Below are 21,849 nucleotides of genomic sequence, written 5' to 3'. Positions count from 1 at the left end.
AAAATGAAGTGTTGGGAATGAGTAGTCAACACCATCCAAGCAATCAAGGCTCAAAGAGGTGATATTCCACCAAAATAAAAATTAAAATAAATAAATAAATTTTTAAAAAGTAAAAAAAATAGGTGATATTCTTGGGAAGACAGACTCTAAATTAAGCTGTAATCCATATTCTCCAGATTAGTTTTAAATGTCTCCATTTGTGGGCAGGGTATAATCTCACCACAAACAGAGACATGTAGTTAACCAGGAATCAAGAATAGATCCTGATAATACTAAGATCTATTTTCCTATACTAGTATACTTAGAGTGGAATTTTTACTAATTTATTTATTCAATTATAGGTTAGATAATGACTATATAGCAATAAATAACAGATAAAATTTCCTATCCTCATGGAGTTTACATTCCACAGAGGTAGGTAAATCACAGGTTATGGAGCTTAGTTACAGAACCAGCTTTCAGACATGAAAGGTACCTTAGTTTCTATCTTTATCTAGGTCAAGTTCCATAAACTGCTATCCTAGTATTTGCTCTAATTAATTTCCGAAATTATCTCATTTTTTTTCACCTTTTCCAGGTAAATATTTTTCATGTATTCCTTTTCTTTATCCAACATTCACCTCTAGAGCCGTATTGTTTTTAAGTTCTCATCTATTTTTTTTTAATATCTTATGATTTCCATGTTCAATCTAATTCAATATGAATTTAATATTTCTAGGAGGAGACATCAAAAAGGTAAAAGGACAAGTCTCTGCATTCAAGGAGTTTTTATTTCTGCGGGAGTCCATACGTCCTCGAGAAACTGTCAGACCAGGATGAATGTACTATGGCCCACATGGGAGGAATTAAGTGCTGTGGTGGTGAAAAGGCTATGATAACAGGAAAATTTCCAGACCTCCACAACAAAATCAAAATCCCTTTCAGTTGGCAGGAATGAGGAAATGCTTATAGAGCAAACCTAGCGAATTTATTTAAAAATGAAATTAAATAAGATACAATTTAATGAATTAACATTGAATTCAAGAATAGGGACTGTGTATGATTGATTCCTCATTTTATACCTATACCTAGAACAGAGCCTAGAACACAGTAGTAATTTAAGAACTCATCAAGTATCTGTTGAAGCGATCTTTAATGATTGCATTAAACCTTGAACAACTAGTAGGACTTTGATTATGCAAAATTGGGACAAACAGAGCGGGTGTTTCCAAAGAAACACACAGCATGAGAAAAAAAACAAGAAAGAAAACAAGGTGAGCCGAGAGTAGATGAATTTGGATGGATTGAAGTTTTCACGGAAAAGGCCCTATTTAAAAGGTTAATGATTTGACGTGAGACACACACCAGCAGCGTCAGCAGTGTGATGAAAGTTGTCATCCAGTATCAAGGAGACGTACCTGGAGAAGGTAACTGACTGGAAAGAGGCCAAATGAAAATGGGCTAAAGGAGGTAATTTGTAGGTTGGGGAGAGCACGTTTGAAGGGAGAGAGCAATGGAAGGAAAGCTTAAGATTCAGGTGGGAAAGAAGGCAATATAGATGGAGCAGGATCTCTTAGGACAAATGAGGGCACACGATGAAAATCAAAGGAGTAAGAGCCCCAGAACCGGATAGACACGGGCCTCATGTTGGCTTTGCTATTAGCTCATTTATTTAATTTCAGGCAAGTCGTTTAATTCTCTGAGTTTGTTCTCTCGTCTGTAAAATGGAAATGAAGCTTATATCGTACAATTATCATGTCTAAATAAAATAACTTCTGTTACATTCCTGGCATATACAATATACCACTATATAAATAAGTATGTTTTTTATAGAGACTATATCTCCTTAAAGAATATATAAATAGATAGAAGTGGGCTGGTTTCCTAGGGCTGATGTAATGAAGCACCACAAATGAGGTGGCTAAAAACAACAGAAATTCATTCTCTCACCATTCAGGAGGCCGGAAGTTCAAAACCAAAGTGTCAGCAGGTTTGATTTCTTCTTGGAGACTCAGAGGGAGAATATGTTCCATGCCTCTCTCCTAACTTCTGGTGATTGTTGGCAGTCCTCACCCTGTAGCAGTATAACGACAACCTCGAGCTCTGTTGTCACATGGCATTCTCTCTGTACGTCTCTCTGTTCTTCTTCTACTAAGGACAGCAGTCATATTGGATTTAGAGCCTACCCTACTTCAGTGCAATCTTAATGTTAACTAATTCCATCTGCAAAGACCCTGTTTCCAAATAAGATCACATTCTGAGGTTCCAGGTTGACATGAATTTTGGGGAGACACTTTCACCGCAGTATAAAAAGTATTGTCCTAACTTATCCTTATAATAGCTTCAATAGGCTATTATTGTAAGAATCAGGATTTGCACCTTAGACAAGAGGATAGCAAAATGGTTGAAAGTTCAGGTCACAAAATTTGAATTCTGCCTAGGCTTCTTTCCAGTTGTGTGGCCTTGAAGCTTATAACCTCTTTAGTTGATTGTCTTCTCATTCGGTAAAAAGGAAGTAATACTTCAGAGTGTTTTAAGGAGGTTTAAGTTATGTAATATGTGTAATACATTTAGCATTGTACCTTAACCAGAGGGACAGGCTTGGATCTCAAAGACAGCTGTGCTTAGGTAGGGTGAAACTCAAGGTTTCTGGTCTCGTGAAGATGATTTATCATTTTCATCTAATTGCAATCTAAAAGCTCTATTTGCAGAGACACCTGTGTTGTTTTGACTGAGCACTTTGATACCAAAATTTCTCCATGCCTGGTTGTTCAATACTACCATGAATGATTTAGCACCATTGCTGATTTTAATTCCACAGAAACGCTGGCTCAAGTAACTGCTTAAACATAACCATCCTCACCTTCCTTCATTGTGTTCTCAGAGAATAATTTCAAAACATATAAATAAATAATGTCTTAAGTTTCATAAGTTTTATACATTATCTCGCCAAACCTTTATAACTCTTAGACTGAAAACCGGGCACTTCATCTAAATTTTTTTAAATGAGAAAATTAATGTTCAAAGTGGTTACATGACAAATACAACATTTTGCTGTATCCTGGTCAGTTGGAGATGTCATATATATTCCGCGGTACTTGCTTATGCTATCTAGAGTCTAGAAGTTCATTGTTGATTATCTGGTTATAAAATATAACATTTTAATCTATTTATACAGTCTATGGTAGTCCTTATATCCATAAAGAAAACTTACTACTACTATATCTTTGAATAGAAATATAACTTGTCTTGAAGTTACATTGTCAGAATCTATATTGTCCTCCTGTTGATTTGCTGGATTTAATACTCGATCTTGTTATCTTGCTGTTTCCCAGCGTGCTGTACTGAGAAGCTTGTACAGAAAGTAACAGTCTGAACAAATCCTTTGCCATTCACGGAGCATTTTATCCCAGGAGTCCAAATTCTTGTATTCTATCGATTGGATGGAGTGACATACAAATACAGCACAGTGATGCGGTCCCCTTTAACACTACGCTTTCCAGTCCCCAAACTGGCAAATATCTTTGGATTTTAAGAAAATAATTTTAGGAATTCCTGTATGCTATTGCCTGTTATTAGGTGCATGCATAACCAGGCAGGCAGGGAGTTCTGCAGACTGACTTGCAAGATCAAGACAAATTATGCATTAATTTCAAATCTCAGGAAGCCCGAAGTTGTATACCAAGTACCTGAATTTAGAGAAGCCAAAGGCAACAGAATTCCTGGCAGTTTATAAAAGCTTCATATGCTTTAGATTTTGCATTTTGGCTCTACATGTGGTTCAGAAGTATATCTACACTTATCCTTTTGGTTTACTTTATACTAAGTACAGTGATTTCCATTTATAATAGCTACATATCACAGAAAAGGAAGCACTTAAAACAAAAAGGGACCTTAGTGTATGTGTGCAAAACACAACACTAGACTGTTTCTGTGTTTTTCGAACTCATTGGGAGGTGAACTGAGAAGCTTTTTCCCATCTCTAATTTCTGTGTCTGTGATAAGTTAGGCTGGCATTCCTCCACATATAAATGTTTTCACAGAACACAGATTTTATACGTTTGTGGCTTGTTTAAACTTCCTTTTTAAAAATCCTGGACATATTGCAGACAAAAATAATCCCCATTACTTTTTTTTAATTGCTTTACGAAATAAAAATATAAACATTTTTCAGATTTATTTCAGAACATTCTAAACTCTAGGATAATGTTTATTGATATAAACACACATAGATCAAGCACTTTAGAGATTTGGGATAAATAGGTACCTCTTTGCAGTAGGTTAGGAAATAAGAAAGAATTTCAGCACACATTCTGTCACAAAACACTTGGGAGTCTTAAGTTAGAGCTTCAGAATTCCTTCTGAAAAGGACAAAAGAGAGACTTCCTGTCATTTCAATTGCTTTCTGCATGTGGGACCAATCTGGGCAATACAGAGTTTAAACACATGCAAATGGTGAGGGGAGGAGGCAAAACCATGCCTAGTTTTACAGGTTTCTCCAAATTCGGATTGCATCAAGTCTGCGTCTCCTATGAGCTTCCAGAGTAGACTTCCACTGAAGTTACAGCACACTTGAATGCTTTGTTTCAGCAATATTTGCTTATGGAAATAAAGGGGAGTGACCGATGGGAAGGAGGCGAGGCGCGGAGGAGGGGTTTGAGGCCGGGGGAGGCTCTGACCACAGCACAGCGCACCAGTAACCTTGTCTGATGTGATCATTAACCTTTCTTTAAAAAACGCAGCTGGCCGTACTCCGAGGTTTGTCATTAGAAGGTGAGAAGAGCCACACAGATTTTGCACAGACTATTCAAAAAAGTTCGGTTTACTTTGAGAGCTACTGCTCCCCTTCGGTGTGGCAGAAAAATGAGATTTCGACAATTCTTTTTTGTATTTTTTATTTTTATGACGAGTCTTCTTCTTATCAATGGACAGAGACCAGGTAAGGCTTTGGTACATTTGTACCGAGTAATTTGTTTTTATACCTGTTTGTGTCCGTGGGCCTGTGAGCATGATTGTGTTTATGTTTGAAAATCACTTAGGTGTACTGGGCTAAGTGTGTAGGATTTTGGAAGTATGCTAACCTGTTGGATCTATTATCTGGATATATTTTTTAAAGCTGGAAATTAAAACAATGATAAATATTTTACCACCATTTTTCTAATTTCAAAGAATATTGATCCCTTAATTATTGTAGATATGTTGTCCTTATAAGTAAGAAGAAATCGAAATGCCTGGTCTATTCATTACAGATGTAAACAAACTTACAGATTTTAGGTAACATGCAACATCTAAAGAGGTTTATTATAAGCACATGGCTGACTGAAGTTGGAAAATGTTAGCTGAATTAACAATATAAAAATCATAATTTGAAAAATTATAGATGAAATCTTAAAACAGTCAGTAGCTGTTATTTCTAGTTATATAATTAGATGTGTCACTTTTAAAAAGTATAATTTTTAGTATTGTGCTTACACAGCCAAAAAGTATCAAAGATATGTGTGGTCAAGACAAATAATATTAATTTACTTGAGGTATTTTTAAAGGTGATATCAGTCGTGTTGTTCTTATCCAATAGAAACTTAGTAAACCATTATTTTAATGTGTTTTTCTTCAAAACCAAATATCTAAGATTTCAAAGCACTGACAAATAAAAACATTTTAAAGTTCTCTGATTCAGGGCAAAACAAACTCAAATTTAAGTAAAAAGGTGATTAAACTTATATCCAGATATGAAATGTTATTTCCTTGGTAATATATTTCTCTGCTTAGCACAGAAAATAGTACATAACTGGTGAAAAATTCAGTTTCTGCCTTTTAGTTAATCAGAAGTTCGATCACTGAGGTTATTTCAAATGAAGTCCCCTGGTGTGTGTGCCTTTTTACATAAATAAGAAAAAGGTCCAAATTAGTGACTCAGAAAGCATTCCTTTTTACTGTGTACAGCAATTGCCATTCAATCCATTTCTACTTTTCTGAAATTCGTAGCACCTTGGAGCATTTTTTAAAAAAACATTTGTGATTAATTCACTACATGAAATAAATGGTCTAGGGGCATTTAGGAAGAAGGCATGTAGAATGAGGAAGATATTACTATTAGATCCTGCTAGAACATGAACTGTTAGAAATATACCTTGTGCATTTGCATCATATTAATTTTTTATATCATCATCACAGCGAAACAAGTAGCACATAGTCCTAGTCTAGGTTAGAAAAGATCCCTTCGTATCTTCCAGATTAAACAGTTACTTTTCTGAAAAGTGCTCCTGATATTTCCTTTTTTTTCCCCCAGCTAATCTGGCGACGAGAAGAAAACTTCACAGACTCAGCTGCCATCAGAGGAGATGCATGCCTCTCCACTCACGGGTGCCCTTCCCCTGAGGTACCTCTGACGGGAAATAGCTTTCCCGCATGTAGGCAGTGTTCTTGATTGGATATACCAGAGAATGTCTATTCACGTTTTGTAAAATGCGATCATGACTTTATGGTAATGTCAGTTTAAGGGATGCCTACTAGCATGTGAAATGACACGATGTTTGGGAATTGTTTGAATAGTTTACTGGAATAGATGAGGAAAATGTAGGAAAATCTTAATCGTTTAATCTGAGTGATAGTTATATAGGGATTGATACTATTCTGCGTGTTTGACAGTTACCATAATTAAAAAATCAGGCACCAGGAGAATATAATTATGAAAGTATATTCAAACATGTGTTTTGAAAGAAAAACACTGAATAGCTTCCTGTGTTATTCAGAATAACCACATTTCCCATTAAGACCACTGTGCGCTTGAAAGCATTTGGACATATTTGCCTAACACCACCACATGAATGGTGTTGTAGCCTCAATATGAAGTTTATTTTACCTGAAGACATTCCTTTTAATATATAACATCAACTTAATATTATTGGCATGGCAGCTTTCGGCCTCACTCACAGAATTGGTCTTAATGGTTGCATCTTCAAAGATAAATTCTGAATAGAATTTTGCTCCACCCCCATCTTTGGGGGGAGGGGAGGAGAAAGGTGACTAAATGGCCAATGATTTTATACCACTAATACCATCATCAATTAACTTCAAACACTTGCCCACATTTAAGTTACTTCATACTCAAAATAAATTTGAAAAAAATAAAAATAAAAATAAATTTGGCATTCTATTGTAATTATTCTAAGCTCTGTAAGTCATAAAATATATCTTCCCTTAAAAAAAAGTCATAGAAACAGTCCTCAATGTACACAGGCAATCGCTAAATTAGCTTATTCAGTTGGTCTATAGACTAGCATTTATGGCACTATTCATTCAGAGGAAAGAATGGTTGCTATACCTATTGTTTAATAATGTGCTTTTCAAATCCAGTGAAGACCCTGAGGAGGACACTAAAAGAAGGAAAAACAACGCAGTAATAAGCATTTATCATGAGGACTAAGACAAAAGGCCACGTTCTCTATGTCTGTATCAGTAACAGGTTCGTCTTTGCTATCAAAGCATGAAAAAGAAATTTGGTGGAGGAATCCAGAAAGATACAATAAGCTTTTGAGAGACAATTCTTAGGGACTAAAACAGGCTTCGAAAGAGGATTTTATACATTAAAAGGTCTTTGGCTGTGTGTCGAAAATGCATTTCAGTCTCACATATAAATAATGGTAAAACCTGTGCTGAGGAGGAGTGGAGAAGTTCAAGATTTTCCCAGCACTCCTCCACAACGAACAAAGAGGAGAAGAAGAGGCATTTCACAATAGGGAGGAAATTCCTGCATACACAGAGAAAGATGCCTTACATAACTGTGAATAAAAGCCCTTAGTTAGCCACCGCCATACTGGCTTTCTCCACAAACCACCTGCCATAAAACTGGGGCTGCAAGCAAACAAGGTAGAGTAGTTAAATTTGAAATGTCAAAGTGAAGGAAAATTTTGACCTGCGAAACCAAATTTGTAAACCAAAGGGAAATTTAAGTAAAGGCCATGTAAACCATTTCATGAGAGGGCTCCTTTACAAAATTAGGCCGATCCTTTAAAGAACTGCTCAGCTTACAGCATCCATTTTCTCAATGTTTAGACTAGTCCTACATTCCAGCTACAGTTCTTTGAAGAATGTGTAAAAGCCACACTTTGGAATCCAGAGATAGTATAAGTACAATGCAAGATAAAATAATTTTCCAAGGTCTTGCTGAATCGGTTGTATAATAACAAGTGCTATCTTCGAATCTGATAGCACAATGCTCACCGTCCTAAACATTTGTACATATTTTATATATCTTGCAACAAAAAATCTTGACAACTTGACAACTGAGTAAAGGCACTATAGACCTAGGTAGTAGAAATCTAAGGCAAAACCTCCCTTTTATTTATCTACCTCTGTTTTCTTGCATGCTTTAGATAAAATCACATGTGGTTATTTGATTCAGTTAGGGTCAAATAAGACTGTAAAATGACAGTAAGGTAAACAGTTGATTTTGGAATTTTTCCAAAATAACCCATTAGAGTGGTTTAGACTTTCAACTCACTTAGTAGGAATGTTGTTACCTTTACTTCGTCAAGTTTTTCAGCTCCCAGAGTCCTCCTCAATGGTTCTCGGTAATATTTCCTAACAAGCAAATAGAAATTGAATTAAATAGAAAATCTGCGCTGTATATAATTCATTTTCTTTGCTTTTTTTCCTCCCACAAAAATATTTCGGCATCACATTCAGGTTAATGTGAGAGCCACAGAGTGGAAATGAGGTAGAGCCTTTAGATTCTAATGACATTCCCCTTCTAACAGTAAAATTTCACTACATCGATGCTTTTATTTATAAATATGTACTCCGGGTTACTATACACTCTATTTATATATACTTTACCTGGGTTTTTAATAATAATTTAGTACCTTTTCATGCTGTAAAATTTTTTTCTAATAGTACGGAAGAGTGTAAAGTCAAAAGTAAAAGTCTTTAGCCTATTGCCCATTTTCCCTTACCAGAGGTAATAGCTATATCTATAAAAAGATTCTTGGTAAAGGTAGCTTTTATAAATTGAGACCAGATAATAGTCTCTTACCACCCTTGATTATTATTCAAAATCCAAGTCCTTCAAGTTTTCTATTGTCTGCATAATTCTTACCCCTCAAAGTCTTGGACTTCTGACCCTCTTGACAGAACCTCTGTCTTGCCTCCTAACTCTTTCCTCAAGTGTCCTATTGTCTTGACCCTTCTCACTCCATTCTGCTTGTTTGGCTTAACTGAAAGCCAAATTTGTCTTCAGCACAGAATCTCCCTTTAGTGGAGTGTTTTTCATCTCCAACTTTAGCAGGGCTCTCTGGAAAATACCCTTCTGCTAACTCGTACATGCTTATGATTCCCATTCAGCCCTATTTCAAATCTTTAATGACCTCTAGTTTTCTTAAACTTCTTCACCTCCTTTTCCAACTCACAGAAAGAAGTAATTCCTCTTCCCAGAGAAAATGAAGATAATCACGCTTCAAATCAGACCTTGCCCTCAAACTACAAATATCCACATCTGCAACATTTCTTCTATTTTTCCTCCCTAGACTTTCACTAAGAGATTCCTCTCTTGGGTACAGTTAATCTATCTACACCTAAGGAACTCTGATCCAACAATTACTCCCTTTCTTCCCCAGAATGTTCCTTAGTCAAAATTCATCTATTTCATCTGGAAAAAAAAAAAAGTACCATTGACCCTATTGTGCTCTCTGGTGACCAACCCACGTTCCCCTCACAGCCAAATTTCTTGAAAAATTGGCCATTTCTTGACCTCCCATCTATTTTCAACACACTGTGCCCCATTATATTCTGGGAAAGGTCTCGAGAGACTTCCTTCTCTCTCAAATCCAGTGAACACATTTTGATCCTGATCTCAGTTATCTCGCTGCAGGTCTAATCACAGAATGGATTTAACTTGGTTTTAATGACACTATGCTCCCTTTGGACTATTTATCTCTGGAACAGATCACTGTTCCTTTTAGGACCTATAAGAGTGTCCAAAGGCTTATGTGGAATCTCCTTAGCACTGAAATAATTTTATTAGAGAAAAAAATAGAATACACAGGCTTTCCCAAGACCTTCTCCTCCACTAGGTCTCAACCATGCACACCCATGGTTATGCCAGGAGCTTGGACAGCCACTACCACTATTCCAACTTCACCAGGTCTTCCAAAATATGGACCATCTTCCTCCATATCCACTGCCTGGTCCTCTCTCGTCTTACTCTTCTTCATTCTTTTCATAACTGCTGCCAATGTTTCAGGTTTCCTTGCTGCTACCTTCATCTCATTATTCTGGAAGAATCCTAAAGTCTTCATCCAAGCATGTTAGCACTACTGGAGAAGAAATACACAAGAAGTCTGATAGAAACCACTTGTAAATTCCTCATCTTCAATCTTGGTTCTTCACAAGTGGCCGGCAAACCTACTACATTCCTGTGGACAACTTGCCTCCGTGCACTCCACAATAACTGTTTCTAACTTTTTTTCTCACCTCAAATTTAGAACCTTTTCTTCATTTTCAGCAGATGGCCTTATCTAGTATATCAGAGAAAAAAAGTCATCAGGTGGTCTATACCTCAACTTTCCAGTACCAAACTAGAATCTCATCTAATCTACCTCTCATCCTGCCCACCCCCATTCTTTTCTTCTTTCTTGTTGCCATGGAAGGCATGGCCGTTCCTCCAGGAATCCATTCTCCCCTCCGGGGGAAAGGAAGGACTAGTATCAGGAAAGCTGAAGTTACTGAACAAATCCTGACCGTTCGGGACCAATTGCTTCCGAGGTTATGGTTTGGCTTCCTGGGCTGGTTGTTAACCGAGTTTGTGAATCAGAGTTCTATTTTAATATATGGCCTGGCCATTGTCCATTTGGATATCAGTCTCCCAGCTCCAAACTCATTTCAACTCTAAATTCACACCACCTAAGCCTAACCACTGTTTGCCTTGCACCAACCTCCTCACATCTACTTTTGCTTCTCTTTTATCCATTCTTCTTCTTATAGCTTCATACTGCTTAAGGCCCTATAGTGATTTCTCATTACTCTTGAGATTAAAATAAACTCTTAACGTAACCCATAATCAAGCACTTCTCTACCTCTCCAGCCCTATCTGACTCATTATGGCTATGTGAGTTTATCGAAGGTGTCTCGTTCTTTCGCACTGCAGGGTATTCATTTATTTTCTCTATCTAGAATCTAGGGTGTTCTTTCCCTTATCTATCCCTAGATTATCCCTACTCAGTCAAGACTTTAATCAAATGTCACTTCATTTTCGTGTATGTGTGTGTGTGTGCCACATAAAACTTCTCTCCTTATGCTGTTCCGAGTAACTTTGGGAGGAGACTTTGGGGTTCTTTTGGTTTTACATTTTATTTATACTGACCTTGTGTTAGAGTTTTCAACTTTATCTGTATTCATTTTTTTCTCTAACGGTAACATTTTTATGTATACAAAAATTATATGTATCATATATACATATATATTTAAATGTATGTGAAATGCATTTACTACTTTCTTTACAGGTTACTAAACAGATATATTTGTGGATATAGAGACAGTTATTTGGAATGACTGGTATTTCATTGTATGGACAGCCTTAGTTTATTTAACTCGACTCTATCGATGGATATTTATGCTTTATTTATGTCATTTGGAACCATGGTGCAGTGAACACGGATGCATACATTTTTAAACGCTTGTGTACTTTCTTACAAAATACTTATAGAAGTAGAATCACTAGAGCATGCATATTTTTAAATTTTTTGAGATGTAATTCACATACTATATGTGAAATACTCATTTAAGGTCTACAGTTCAATGGTTTTTACTACATTCAAGTAGTTGTACAGCCATCACCATAATCAATTTTAGAACATTTTCATCACTCCATTAAGACATACTCATACCCAGAGCATGCACTGAGTTGCATCCCTTTTTCCTGAATAAATCCTTTCTGATAATGAAAAAAAGAAAAGAAAAGAAAAATCCATACCCATTAGCAGGCACTCTCCATTTCTCTCCAACTTTAATGCTAGATAACTACTCACATACTTTTTGTCTACAGATTTGTTCATTCTGGACTTGTCATATAAATAAGTCCTTAAGATGTGTGGGTGTGTCTGTGTGTGTGAGAGACTGGCTTCTTTCACTTACCTTAATGTTTTCAAGGCCCATCCATGTAGTAGCATGTATCAGTATACTATTTTTTAATGGCTTAATAAAATTCTATCATATAGAAAAACCACATTTTTTTTTTTTTTACCAAGTCATCTATTGTTTCCACTATTTGGCTATTAAGAACAATTTTACTCTGAACATTCATATGCAAGTTATTGTTTAAACCTTTGTTTCAGTTCTCATGAGAATATACCAAAGAGTGAAGTTGCTGCATTACATGGTTATTCTGTGTTTAATTTATTAAGGAACTGCCAAACTGTTTTCCACAGAGCTTGTAGCATTTTCCATTACTGCCAGCAGTGTATAAGGGTCCCAATTTCTCCACATTCTCACCAGCTCTTGTTAGTATAGCCATCCTAGTGGGTAGAAGTGCTATCTTATTGCAAGCTTGATGTGCATTTCCCTAGTGACTAGTGAGTGGTGTTGAACATCTTTTCATGTACTTATTGGCCATTTGGCTATCAAATCTTTTGTCCATTTGTCAGTTGGCTCATCTTTTTATTGTTGAGCTATACGAGTTCTTTATCTATTTTGAATACAAGGCCTCTATCAGATATATGATTTTCTTCCATTCTATGGGTTTTCTTTTCATTTTATTGGTGTTGTCCTTTGAGCACAAAAGCTTTTAGGTTTGTTAAAGTACAATTTGTCTATTTTTTTTTTTTTTTGGTTTATTGTGCTTTAGGTGTCATATTTAAAAAAATTGATTAATCCAAAAATCACAAATATTTACACCTATATTTTCTTCTAAGAGATTTATCACTTACTTTCATGTCTATGATCTACATGGAGTTCAATTTTGTACATGGTGTAAGGAAGGAGTCCAACTTCTTTTGCATGTGGATAACCAGTTTGGATATCTGGCCCCATATATTAAAAACATTATTCTTTCTCCCATTAAATTATGTTGGCATTGTTGTCAAAAGTGTACGGGGTTATTTCTGGTCTCTCAGTTCTATTTCATTGATCCACATGTCAATCTTTGTGCTAATACTATACTGTCTCTGTGATTGTAGTATTGTAGTGAGTGTTTTAATTAAGACTGTGAATCCTCCAACTTTGCAGTTCTTTGAGATTGCTGTGGTTATTCTGGTTCCCTTGACATTCCAGGTAAACTTTAAGACCAACTTGTCAATGTCTGCAAAGAACAACTGTAATTTGGATAGGGACTGTGTCAAATCTGCAGATCGACGAGAAGTATCACCATCTTGACAATTAAGTTTTGCAATTCGTGAACATGGGATGTATTTCCATTTATTCAGATCTACTTTAATTTCTTTCAAGAATGTTTGTTTTTAGAATACAAGTTTTTATACTTTTTTGTTTAATCTTGATTATTTTATTCTATTGATGCTATTGTAAATGAAATTTTATTTCATTTTTGAATTGTTTGTTGCTGATGTATAAAAGTATAATTGATTTTTGGTTATTGATCTTATATTCTATAACTTTAATGAAATTATTGATTCACTCATAGTTTTTAGTAAATTCCTTAGGATTTGCTATGTGCAAGTATATGTCATCTGCAAACAGAGATAGTTTTACTTCTCTTCCTTTCGAATCTGGGTGTTTTTTATTTCTCTTTTTGCCTAAATGCCCTAAGCAGAATATCCAGTACAATGTTTAATAGAAGTAGTGAGAACAGGTATCTTTGTTTTAGTCCTGGTTTTAGATGGAAGGCGGAAAGCATTCTGTCTTCCACCATCAAATATGATGCTAGCTGTGGGTCTTTACAAATACCTTATCAGGTTGAAGGAATTCCTGTCTATTCTTAGTTTGCTGAATGTTTTTATCATGAAAGAAGAGTGTTAGTTTTTGTCAACTGTTTTTTGAAATTATCAATGTGTTTTTGTCCTTGCTGTTGAAATCATGAAATTTTCCTTACTCGTCTATTTGAAAAATTAAGCATGGGTAAATTGGTCTGCTGAATAGCATATCTCATTATGATATATTCTTTCTCCTTTGCCTTCCAAATATAGATCTGCCAGATGAAAAAGAAAAGGAGTGAAAAAAGGATACCTACCTACCCACCTACACATTAACATGCTGGCTTAGAATTTCCTGTGTGAAAAAGAATCATTTCATAGCACCTGAGATGTATTACTAGTTTCACAGGATCCTCTTCTTCCTGTTTTCTTTTTAAAGGGAAAGTAACACAAATCCAAAAGAAATTACAGTTTGAACCACAATTATTTACCTGCATAATAAAAATCTCTCATCTTTTCTGCACGTAATTCATATATGGATTAAAAAGAAAAATACTTTCTAATGTCTTAGAACTCTCTAGTAGAAAAAGTGCAAGAATTAAAATTTTTTTCTTTCATAGTCCTATAATTCTTCAAAAACATTAAAATAACTTTGTATATGTTTGAGTGATTATTTTAAAAATGCTAAATCTGATATCAATTGCATTGACTCTTTGGCTTTGCAGCATTGAGAGAAATAATTGGTTCATCGATTATTTATATAGAGAGACTAAGATATAAGCTATTAATTGCTACCAATTTTAGATTATAAGCTTTAATGTTTATGAAAGTATTTTTATTTTGAATAATATTCATTTAAAGTTGTAAAAGAACATTTGATGTAGTCATTGTAGTTCATTTATTTTAAACCTGATGTGTTCATTTCTGAACCTTTTTTCTCATCATGTAATTACAAGAAGCTAATGTTTGATTTCCTTTGAAGTTCTGTTTTATATTTTTGCTTTATTCGTATAGTTTCTTAGAACGGCCCATTTAAAGTCCCAAGTGGGGCAATAGCTTTATCTAACATATGAGTGCTCATCTTTGTTCTAGGTTCTGTTTTGGTGCTATTCAAACTGTGGTGGTGAAACATGTTTAAAAAATAATCAGAAGGAATTCAGGGATATGAAACTATCCTGTCTAAATCTGAACTGTACTGATGATTAGGTGTTCCCAAGTTGTTAAATATGCTCTTAATTTGTATTTATTGAAAGACTGTTAGCTCAGTGTCATAAAGTTCCTATTACTTTACTGTAACTTAATCCTAAGTATAAAGTTTATATCTTGACTAGAAACTTTACTTTATAAACATTATAGAATGGGAAAGCCATAAACTATTAACCCTTATTTTGCTAAAATAAAAAGTTGGGATTAATATGTAAAAAATTTGATATAGAAATTCTGACATGAAGTTTTTCTACCTTTTAGAGCTTATTAACAGTGTCTTTTGGGATAGAAGGTGCTTATATAAAGCATTGTAATTAAATTTACACATAAATAAAATATATTTTATAGAATGTATTACCTCATTTAAATTAGATATTTAGGGAAATTCTAAGCCTGTACGTTTTCAAGTACAGATTCTCACATTCACTGAAAAAGTTAAAATCGAGCCATGCCATTGTAAACTATTTAATTGGTTATAGATTCCTGCTCATACTACTTCAAAAACTTTTCAGGAAAACACTCAGTGATTTGGGTATCTATTTGTCTTTTTAAAAAAATGTTTTAATCTTCATGGTGTTATTTTATAGTTGTCCTTAGTTTGTGTAACAGATGTTCAGAGCATTGAGTTCTGTTTCTGACACTTGTCTCTCTTCCATTGTTTGTTCCTTTTAATTAAGGCATTTAAGACTGAACAGCCTTGATATATACCCTGTCACTAATTTCTTTTTACTTATTTCAAGATTATTAATGTAAGGGCAATGATTCTCTCAATATCTATAAAAACTCAACAACCAGTGGCATGCATCTGCAAGTGACATACCAGAACAAGTCCACAACAATAGAGCCATATTTTATTCACTTGGCCAGGGAGAGCGGTGGACCAGAAAAGTGTCAAATATGTGTACTTTCAGTTTAATCATCCCTATGATTCGGTGTTTGTTTTATTCTTTTTCTATTACAAGTCTTTTGGAATTTCAAACATCTTAAGAATACAAAGGAGAAGAGATTTTACATAGTTTACTCAAGATGGTTTAAGCTTATTAGAAGTAATGGTGTTGGTGAAGTGGGGTAGTTGGAGTGGTGGACCGAAGAACAGTTATTAATGCCAATCCCTTTCTCGGCTCAGTTTCTTCTAAACTCTGAATGCAGTCTTTGGTCCTATTCTTGCATCATTTTCACTCTCCTTTGCAGGGTGAGGACTAAAGTGAGTGGGCGCAAAAATTTAAGGGTACGCCAAAAGCCTCGGTAATCAAGATTAGTAATATTTTAACGCTCTTTGAAAAAAAAATTAACACCAGAAAGAAGCGTGATAAACAAAACATCAAACCTTTAGGAAAAAGACAGTAATAAGAGCCGTTTTTCAGTCATATTGGAGCCTGAGTTCTAGCCTTTCGAGTCCTCTCTTCTCACTTCCCCAAATGACCTCACTCCTTAAACCCTAAATCTTTATCCCATTTTTGTTCTTGGCTTCTACTTAGCAAGACTGTTCATGGAAGGAAAACTGGATTCTAGCCTTGACTTTTCACATCTAAGCTCCCATCTACTATAACATGTACTTAAACTCCAGGGAGTCTTGGTAAGAGATAGTGAGATTGATAGTTTGAGGGCTGAGCACCTATCAATTGTTCTGCAGAAAAGTCCTATGAATCCCGTCTGAAAGTTTGGGATCCAGTTGTACATTTAAGGAATATCTATACTATCTGGTTATTTTGGGATTATTACAATACTCTATTTTTACAAGTTCTCATAATACCTTCTATCAACTGTTTTGTGGCACTTGCTATGTGACCATATAATATTCTTGAAAGTTTTTACTCTGTAATGGGTAAGAGTAAAGGAATACTGTGGCATGTAGCCATTTCTCAGTTTTTCTATTTTTACCCGGTTGGATATGTTAGTATGTCAGTTTCCACACTATTCTCCAGTGAGTTACAAAGGTTTTGTGTTTCATAACTCAAAATAGTTAACAGTTACCTAAATATGACTTGTATAAACTGAGCCATAAGTGTCATGAAAAGCTCAAATACTACAAGTAAACCAAAATAAAAATATTTCCAATTCTTCAACATTGGGTAAACTCTTAAGAATATTAGTCTTAAAAAATGAAAAGAGGATCAAAAATTGGAATTCGAAAAAAAAACAACCGAGATGTTTTCTGTTAAAATCATGATCTGATGAGATGATGGATGATATTCTCCATATTATGATTTTTAAAGTCCTTTTTGAGTGTACCTAAGTCTTTTTAAATTGTTCAGTTTTTTTTGTTTGTTTAATTTAAAAAGTATACTTGTTAGGAAGGAAGAAGAGGAAGGGAGGAAGAAAAGAGAAGGTGTTCACCCTCTGCAAAGTGGTTTCCCAGTAATCCTGTGGGAGGAAGTATTATTTTGTCCATTTTCAGATGAGGAAACAGGGACTTAGTGAGAGGAACCTAAACTCAAACGACCAGTAAACTGGTACAGCTAAAATACAAATCCAAGTGCTTTCCAAAATGTGCTCTTAACCACTAGGATGTAAGAGGAGTTTTAAATTATTAAAGCCATGTATTTTGTAATGCTATAAAAAATGGTTTTCCTGACCTGCAAATGAAAAATGGAAAACATTTTCATAGTTTTATGCCACCTCTTGGAGCAGATCAGAGCAGGGATCACTACTTCAGCTTACTTACCCAGAGATCTGTGCACGTCTCTGTATGACTCAACTGAACAAACTTTAGATTAATTCCCTCCTAACTTTCCTTCTCTCTCCTCTTCTCTCAAGGAAACTTGAAAATTATTTGCTTTAATTATTTTTTCAAAGAGAAAGTACTCACATGCAATAAAATTCCTTTTTGTTTATCCTATTTCAGCAGAATATTTCAAACTATTCTAACAATGGCATGTTTGTTTTTGTTTTGGGGACATAGCAGAATGATACTCCAGAAACTTTTTTGTCTTTGCCAGTAATAAATTTAGCACAGGTTTGATGTGGGGATCATAATAATTTCATAAGCTAATAGCATACAGGATAATCTCTCTTAATAAGCTAAGTCGAGAAATACCATTTTAAGCAAATCTGTCAATCAATCACAGTATTGTTTCAGGCAAGGAGAGGTAAAGAAATAAAATGTACATTTAATATGAGGTGTGTGTTTTACATGAGGAGGCACTCAGAGAGTCGGCCACTAACCAAAGAGCTTATTCCTAGCTGCTGGGCGTAAAAGCAAAAGGCCCCCATTGCCACGGCATGTTGCTAGGCAACAAAATGCTGGCACTGGTAGGCAGGCTGATCTCTGTCACAGGGCCTGTGTGAGTTCATCACTCTTCAAGGAGTGCCCCGCTAAGACGGGAGCGAATGTCCCAAGGGTCTTCAGAGAGTTTTTAGGTTAGCTAGGAGTCGCCCCACACAAACCAATACTCAGTCCTGACAAACTCTCAGGATCTATAGTCTAAATATCCCCCTGCTATAGTGGCTTCTCCGCGTATTGTCATCGAAAGTCCCTACCGGGGCTGCTCAGAAGCTGGGCTGCTGGCTGCTTATTGACGACGGAGATGTTAAACAATGGCATCCTGACATCCTGGCATGACTACTTCATTCATTCTTCTCCCAAAGCAACTTTTTTTTTCTTTGTCGCAAACAAGTGTATTAAAACAACTTCGCCTAAGTCATAAACAAGTGGCTTTAAAAATCACATAAGCCAATAGAAAACATACCTTCAAAAAAGCTGGGCCTTTTCTCCGAAAAATTATTTTCAAATGGCAAAGAAAACACCCAGATTTTAGCATCTTTTTAAAGAAAGCTTTACAACGATATGAAACAGAATGTGAAATGCCTGCTCCCTCTATGATACGGAAGGACTCATATTTTGTATCTTATGGTATTTGCATTGAAACCATAGAGTCGCTCCACAGTTAAGAGAAGAAATGAAAAAGGGGAAAAGTTTAGGAACCACAACTTTAACAATATCTGTTGAGGATGCTCTCATTCACACCTGTATTTAACTGCTCACTAAGCACTACATTTTGGATTTCTTAAAGTCGCCAAAAGATCTCTTCCCTGAATTGCAGCCAGTCATCCTTTCAAAATGCAAATTTTAGAGTCCACGTGGAGCGAGCGAGCTGAGTGGTCGTGTGGACCCGTGGCTCCCGCGGCATGGCTGACCACCCGACCGAAGAGCAGACTGCAGAATTCAAAGACTCTTTTTCACTATTCGACAAGGGGGACGATGAAACTAGAACATCAAAGGAACGGGGGACTGTAACGAGATCTCTTGGGCAGAATCCCACGGAAGCAGAGTTACGGGACATGATCGATGATGAGGTGGATGCTGATGGTTACAGCGCAATCGGCTCCCCAGAATGTCTGACAATGATGGCAGGAAAAACGGAAGACACAGACAAGGAAGAAGAAATGAGAGAAGCTTTTCCATGTGTTTGCCAAGGACGGCAATGGCTGTGTGAGTGCAGCCGAGCTTCGCCATGTGACGACAAACCTTGGAGTGAGGTTAACAGACGAAGAGGTTGATGATAGTGATGGTCAAGTAGACATTTGTGTGAAGAGTTCGCACAAATGAAGACAGCAAAGCGAAGACGGTGTACAGAATGTGTTAAATTTCGTGTACAAGATTGTTTATTTGCCTTTTGTTTGTAACTCATCAGGAAAAGGTTTCTCCTCTTACGCTCATTGTCCTGAAACCTTATTTTAGAAAATTTATCAAGTAATACGTGGCATGTGGCTTACTCTGGATATATCTAAGCCTTTCTGCCCATCTCAACTTGGAGTTGGTCAAATGAAGGGACATCATCTGGGTTGTGCCTCTTTTTTTAAGTAGTTTTCTTTAGGAACTGTCAGTATGTTGAGAAGTGTGGAGTTGTAACTCTGCGGGGATAATGGACAGTCAAAAATATGCCTTAAAAGCTACACTATTGCAAAACGGATGTATTATCCAGGTATTAGTACGCTATTTATTTATACTACTGGTTTTGTACCAGAAACATTTTCTTTTATTGTTACTTGCTTTTTAAACTTGGTTTAGCCACTTAAAAAAAAAATCTGCTTATGGTACAATTTGCTTCAAATCCATTCCAAGTTGTATATTTGTTTTCCAATAAAAAATTTTACCCAATTTTACCCCCTCCCCCCCCAAAAAAGAATTTTTTTCAAATTTCATTACAGGCATTCTTTGCTTTATTGTGCTTCACAAGTATTGCATTTCTTACAACAAGATCACCAGCAAAAGACCACCCGTAATATCTTTGAGGTACACCTGTATATCACCTTAATGGTTTAAATGCTTCAATTCTTTCCAGTGCATTTGATAATGACCAAAATCCTCAACTTTGCCTGAAAGGTCTTGCAGCAGTAATTCAAACCTATCTCATCAGCCTCACAAAAGCCCTTTTTTTTTTTTTTTATTTTTCTATTTCCTGCACCTCCCTAGTCCCCTGTGAGGTGCCAGCTAAATCAGTCACTTATGTACAAAGTTTTTTAGAGTTAAGAGCCTTTCCTTGGCTCTTCCTTCAGCCTTGAACATTTTTACCCTAGAATTTGTCCAGTTACTCAAATTCATTCCTCATATTTTACCTTCTGCGTCACTTCCTCAGGTCTTCCCCGGGAGCCAGAATTGAGGTGTGACATAATCCTACAGCGTGGAGCAGAGCCCCCACTCACCCACTGACACGCAAACTGATCTCATTTTGTGGTGGCTGGAAAATGACTGCTAGAAATTTATTGCTTGCAGGAAATTACTGCTTGGCTATAGCCCATGGGAACATGGCTATCGTCATGGGAACAAATTTATCGCCCTTAGGAACATAAACTCTAACAATAAGCTTTCTGCTTCTGTACTCCCACTTGCACATCTGACCTGTGGGTTGACAGGTAGTGAATAGAAGAAAAATAGACCTTTGTGTTCAGACGGAATGAAGAATGGGGTTTAGGGCTTAAAAACCCTGTACCTCTATATTTTGGGGCTGCTTAATGTGGGGTCTGCGTCCTCCTGGCAGACCCGGCTGGCTGAATAAAGAGCGTTTCCTGTAACTCACTGAGTTCTGGCAGTCCGTGTGTCTGTCGGGGGCTGGCCGCTACAACAATTGGGAGGCTGACTACCTCCTCACTAGCCCCATCCACAGCAAAGCTCTCCAGTCCCTCAGTGTGAGAGGAGGAAGATGTGGTGTGGAGCTTTTAAAACCCACCTGAAAACCTCATTGCCCCTCAGATTGCTCATCACAGTAAGACTCTGCAGTTTGCCCGTGGGAATGGAACGATCAGTTGAAGCCAATACTGGCCAGATCACTATGGGAAACGCCCCCAGCTGTGCTCAAGAGGCTCCCTGCTCGTCCCCTGCACTTAAGGCCACTGAGCAAGCGCCTGGCCCTTAGGCGCCCGCTCGCCCAGGCTCGTTGGGGGTGGGTCCTTCTCGCAGCAGGCTCTGAGGCTCCAGGGCAGTCTCGGTGCTGAGCCATCGGTGCACGATTGTCCTGTCCCACCTGGAATGTGTGGCGGGGCGATGATACAGGTACACAGGCATCGGCATGGGAAGGGGGCGAACGTGTGGAAGGCCAGCGTCATACACGCCACTGTTAGGATTCCGGAAACACTTTACAGTGACCCGCCCGCGCGCTCGTTCCCGCGGCATCTCCGTTGCCATGGAAACAAAATTGCAAAACTAGAAACCAAAAGCAAAAAAAAAAAAAACCTTTCTCCATGAAGATAAAGTCAACTAGGTCAGACGGAAAACACTCGTCGTGGGTGCCAGATTCGCTGTCAGCTGCACGAAGGTCCAGCTACTGTCTGTAAGTGACAGAGGGAGAAGGCGGCCGTCGCCAGC

At 36.8% G+C, this 21,849-nt stretch overlaps 1 protein-coding gene and 1 pseudogene across 2 annotated transcripts; both read left to right on the top strand.

Moving 5' to 3' along the window:
• The first annotated feature begins 4,653 nt into the window (after positions 1-4,653).
• APELA (apelin receptor early endogenous ligand) lies at positions 4,654-14,819 on the top strand. Of its 2 annotated transcripts, none has more exons than XM_036233984.1 (3): positions 4,654-4,918; positions 6,269-6,389; positions 14,112-14,819. In XM_036233984.1, the coding sequence occupies exons 1-2, from the start codon at positions 4,843-4,845 to the stop codon at positions 6,355-6,357; spliced, it is 165 nt and encodes a 54-aa protein (XP_036089877.1). In that variant the 5' UTR covers positions 4,654-4,842; the 3' UTR covers positions 6,358-6,389; positions 14,112-14,819. The 2 variants fall into 2 exon arrangements, with proteins under 2 accessions (XP_036089877.1, XP_016010070.1); XM_016154584.2 differs by having other exon boundaries at positions 4,664-4,918; positions 6,269-6,358; positions 14,112-14,497.
• A 701-nt stretch (positions 14,820-15,520) lies between these two features.
• On the top strand, positions 15,521-20,153 carry LOC107515605 (annotated as a pseudogene).
• Positions 20,154-21,849: the final 1,696 nt, after the last annotated feature.

This window comes from Rousettus aegyptiacus, unplaced genomic scaffold, assembly GCF_014176215.1.
Source record: "Rousettus aegyptiacus isolate mRouAeg1 unplaced genomic scaffold, mRouAeg1.p scaffold_m13_p_16, whole genome shotgun sequence".
Taxonomy (NCBI): domain Eukaryota; kingdom Metazoa; phylum Chordata; class Mammalia; order Chiroptera; family Pteropodidae; genus Rousettus; species Rousettus aegyptiacus.
The sequence above is the reverse complement of the archived record's forward strand: the minus strand, read 5'-3'. Positions and strand labels throughout refer to the sequence as shown.